General features: G+C 31.2%; 1 protein-coding gene across 1 annotated transcript; it reads left to right on the top strand.

The window, feature by feature from the left end:
* Positions 1 to 1,886: 1,886 nt before the first annotated feature.
* LOC108369712 (peptidoglycan-recognition protein SA-like) lies at positions 1,887 to 3,149 on the top strand. Its single transcript, XM_017624881.1, has 3 exons — positions 1,887 to 2,253; positions 2,464 to 2,582; positions 2,638 to 3,149. Exons 1-3 carry the CDS (start codon positions 1,979 to 1,981, stop codon positions 2,820 to 2,822), a joined length of 579 nt encoding a protein of 192 aa, XP_017480370.1. The 5' UTR covers positions 1,887 to 1,978; the 3' UTR covers positions 2,823 to 3,149.
* Positions 3,150 to 4,775: the final 1,626 nt, after the last annotated feature.

The raw sequence follows: 4,775 nt of genomic DNA, 5'->3' as shown, positions 1-4,775 counted from the left end.
TACATATGTAGCTTGAATGATAAACTTGTTCCGGACATTTTTTTTAATACTCCGCAAGGCAAATGTTCTTATTGTTTTTGGTTGATTTGAGTTAATTGAATTTTACTGAGCGGGGAAAGTACCGAAATCTCTAAATAATTTATGATCGTTATGGCGAACAGTATTTTTTATAACTTCAAGATAGATACTGTTAACTGGTTTAAAGTGCATTAAGGCATAAGAAAAGAAATTGTATACATATATGTACGTACAGTTGTATATATGTAGTTACATACATGCACATTTGATCAATTCACAGTACGGCATAGCTTAACCAATTACCTCAGAAAAATTAATTTCTTTCTTGTTATGTAGCAACTAACTTTTTGCGAACTACGTACTTGAAGAAAATGGCTATAAGAAGTTTTTTCCTCTCCTGTACATTTTTTAAAATGGGACTTAGCAACTTTTCACTCTACATATTTGCATATGTATGTATAAATAAATGTTTGTTTTTTTTGGGTCCAAATTTTTGTATAGTTTATAACTATGTAAATTCAAAACTTTAAATCCGTTTTTCTCCACTTTGGTTTTTTGAGTTATGACACTATTGAAGTAAATGAGCTGTATGAGTATTACATAGCGTATTTAGAAATTATTTAATGCTCGATAATACGAGTACTCACTCTTATTTATTTAAATATATATACATATATGTACAAATATGTAGTATTTACCGGTAGGCGGTAGAATCAAAATGATCGATCATCGAAACAGGTTTCCACTTGTGACGTTTCAAAGCAAACAAAATTTGCAAAAACGCTGGTACATGTTAAATGTAGATATGCGTATATGTATGTACATTAGGGTGCCCATCGAAAATGTTATTTTTGGAAATTTCGAGACCCTACCCCCTAATTTTATTCGTTTTTATAAGAAATATTATTGCCTATTTTTATATTTTTATAGATTTTTTAAAGGTCATTCGATTTAGGTCAGAAAATAGGATTTTGTAGATTTATGAGTTTTGAATGACTATTTTTGATTCGATTTCAAAGATCGAATATGATCCGAGAAGAGGATATATAGGCCTTTAAAATGGCTTATAATAATCTATTGTCGGACTAGGCTTGATGGGATTTTTTAACGAGTAAATTAAAAAGACCCATATTTCTCTTAATTTTTTTTAAATTTGACCATAGATAATTTCTACAATTTCAAAATATGGAGTACTATCGAAAATTAAATCTAGTTTTAAATAAACTGATAGCTCGCTTTTTGGTATCGCCTAAAAATTGTCGAAGTTAGGAGACTTTACTTTAATAGGGCCTTGAATTTATATGTGTGTATGTACCGGAATTTCACATTTATTGAGCAGTGTGGCTAAGGAGTTCATCAATATTTATTAAAAATTGATATATTCAATCGCTCTTTAGCAAAAAAGGGGGGGTTTTCAAGAAATTTTACGAAAATGGCTGTGCCACCGCCCACTTATATGATATCTGCGTATCTCAAAAACTACTTGACCGATCTCGACCAAATTTGTTATACACATTGTGCTTAGCCTCCTTAAGTACCGTCTTGAATATTTTTGAAATCGAACAAAACCTACTCCCCCTAAAATATAGTTAGCTTTGAGTTTTTTGAAATTACCGTTACGTTGGTGGAGCCCGTAACTTTTTTAACAATGGTAGGTTTTATTTAGCCCACCCTGTATGTACTTATGTACAAATGTGAAAATACATACATGTGTACACATGCAAAAGCTTGCAATTTTGTTTTTTTTTTGGTAGCAAGAGAGTGATGAGCTCAAATGAGTGCAATCAAGAATATTTGATGAGCCAGGTTCAGCGCGCATTACCGCTGTGGATAATAAAACAAAGCTCCAAGTGCGAGTGTAGCGATCAGTTGTAGAAAGGCATTTTAACGCGGTGGATCGGTAGAGAATTTTTTTTTTGTACGCGGAAACAGATACAATATAAAAGGAAAAAGTTTTAAAATGCGAAACATTCCTTTGTTTTTTCTACTTGCCCTGTTAAGTTACTTAAGTGAGGTTTCAACCGGCAAAAACGATTGTCCGCGTATTAAGTTAAAACGTCAGTGGGGTGGTAAACCGGCTACTGCAATAACTTACCAAGTGCCGCCAATTCGCTATGTAATCATTCATCACACAGTTTCGGATGAGTGTGATCAGTTCCTGAAATGTGCATCGATTTTACAGAGCACACAAATTTATCACATGAATGATTTAAAATACGATGACATCGGTTATAAGTAAGTGTATTGGAAATTGTTTTCATTTATGGTAACGCCCCACAATTTGCGCGGCTGCACTTATCACTGAACGAATCTGAATTGGGTAAACCCAGTGCAAGTTTGCTACTAAATCAAATATCAACGTTTTTGCTACACTATTTCAGTTAAAACAAAATACTTGTATAGAAGCGATCAATCATTTATTTGCTTTGTTTTTGTTTTTTGCAGTTTCCTCATCGGCAACGATGGCGTCATTTATGAGGGTACTGGTTGGGGCGTGCGCGGTGCACACACCTATGGCTACAATATGAATGGTACAGGTATTGCTTTTATCGGCAACTATGCAGGTATGTTATCCTTACTTTAATTAACCAAATGATTCTCAAATCTTTCTATTTTTAGAAAAGTTGCCATCGCGCTCAGCTTTGAACGCCGCCAAGAAGCTCTTGGCTTGTGGTGTGAAGGAAGGTGAATTAGATCGGAATTATATACTTTTGGCAGCTTCACAAGTAATCAGTACGCATAGTCCTGGCTTAATATTATATAATGAAATACAAGACTGGGATCATTGGTCTATAAATCCTTAAATATCTCAAATTTTTTTAGGTATTGTGTATACTAAATATGTAAATATTTAAGAAACAATTATAAAACCTCAATCTTTTCTACTCGAGCTTGAAATTCGAAAATTCTTAACTTCATTAATTTTTTGCTATAACTATCTTATTTCATATCCGATTTTTAAAATCTTTAGGTCTCCGCGAAGGTCTCAGGACTATAATTGGCCAATAAAAAGTTTTGGCCTTCGAAACCGTTTTAGTTAATGCGGTCACTAATTTTGGAAATATTATTCCTAGATTTTTATTTTTATGCCATAGATTTAAAGCTCTCTAAAACCGATGAAGACCTTGCTGAAAAAGAGTTAGGCCTCTTTCAAAAAAAAAAAAAAAAGTTATAATGTTTTTAGTACTTGTGTTGGGCTAATATTTTTAGTTTTTCGTTTATTTTGTTTTTTGTTAGTTTTCTATAAAATGTACCGTCCAACCAAATCCATATAAATCACAGTTTCAAACTTTATTCAAAATTTTGGAAAATTCAACATATTTTCATCAAATTTCAATTCTTTGCGTATGCAGTTTTATTTCCCATATAATTTTAGTCTGATGAAGTGCAAGTTTCAAACGGCTAAAAAATGCCATTGATTTTTGAGAATTTTTTCTGTGACCGAGTTTTGCAGTTTTTTCAATATAAGCATGAATTTCTTATCAAATAAAACGCGGAAGACCGTACGCAACAAAATTTCAAAAAATCAACGCCAGTTTTTGTAGATTACACTTGTTATATAAAGAAAAAACCGAAAAAGTGACCTCAAAAAAAAAAAAAATTCTCAAAAATCAACGGGGTTTTTTTAGTCGGTAAAAACTTGCACTTAATTAGACTAGAATTTTAATGACTATAAAACTGCATACTCAAAAAAGTTCTAAAGATTTAGATTAAAGATATGACATTTCGATGAAAATTAGTTGAATTTTCATAAATTATAAATTTTGAATGCTGAAATGCTTCTTTTCATAATGAACAATATATAAATTTTTAACTCTTACTACTAATTAGATACTATTAAATTTGATTATGAAAATACAAACAAAAAAAAAACGGAACTGTACTTTTAAATTAAATCTTCTGTAATTGAAATCCGGCCGGATTTCAGCCAGTATCCGGCCGGATAATCGGATATCAGAAAAACGGGGATAAGTTGGATTCCGAATATTTACCGAATACCCGACACATCCCTACTTTATATTTTTCATTTTCAACACTTTTATTTATAATCGATTCATTCAAAAAAGCTTCTTCGCCAGCGCATATAAGTCAAAGTACATACATACATACATGGTGGTTTTTCGGAATGATGGCGGAAATTCGAGGGAAGCGGCATGTAAGTTGATGGTGCACAAGTTTGCTTAAGCTTGTTTTACAAAAACGCGTTATATCATTAAATATTTTAGAGTTTTACAAAATTAATGTTTTTTTATTAAATCCATGGACCTGCTGTATTTAACAAGGACCGAATATAAGCGTTAAATATCAAGATTTTTAATCTTACATTATTGCAAATCGTTACATTTTGATTCTTATTTTTACATCATTGCAAAATCGTTACTTTTTGATTTTTATTTTTCCGGTTAAGAATAATCGTTTAATTTGGATTTATTTATTTTTTCGAAACAAATCTAATCGTTCGATAAAAAATACTCGTTATTTTGGATTTTTAGTTTTTTGATCACGTTTAACCGTTATAATGGAATTTATGGCCGATTTAAAATTTGTATTCTTATCGAAAAATATAAGTCCAAAATAACGCTTAATCTGGAAAAAATTAAAATTTTAAAATAACTACCAATTTGAACAGAAAAATTTAAAACCAAGTTACGGTCCCAAGTATTTGATTAAAAAAATTTCTCTTTGCCATTATAATGACATACATACATATGTAATTGGAACATTTGTTTTCAAACTCAGAATAACCACGAAAATCA

Source organism: Rhagoletis zephyria, unplaced genomic scaffold (assembly GCF_001687245.7).
Source record: "Rhagoletis zephyria isolate East Lansing unplaced genomic scaffold, Rhagoletis_zephyria_1.1 Rzeph_scaffold_03813, whole genome shotgun sequence".
Classification (NCBI taxonomy): domain Eukaryota; kingdom Metazoa; phylum Arthropoda; class Insecta; order Diptera; family Tephritidae; genus Rhagoletis; species Rhagoletis zephyria.
This window is presented reverse-complemented; position numbering and strand designations above follow the sequence as displayed.

Coding starts and splice junctions, on each gene's coding strand:
- LOC108369712 (XM_017624881.1), top strand. CDS start 1,979: ATGCGAAACATTCCTTTGTTTTTTCTACTTGCCCTGTTAAGTTACTTA. Junction 2,254..2,463: donor TACGATGACATCGGTTATAA/GTAAGTGTATTG, acceptor TGTTTTTTGCAG/TTTCCTCATCGGCAACGATG. Junction 2,583..2,637: donor TTTTATCGGCAACTATGCAG/GTATGTTATCCT, acceptor TTCTATTTTTAG/AAAAGTTGCCATCGCGCTCA.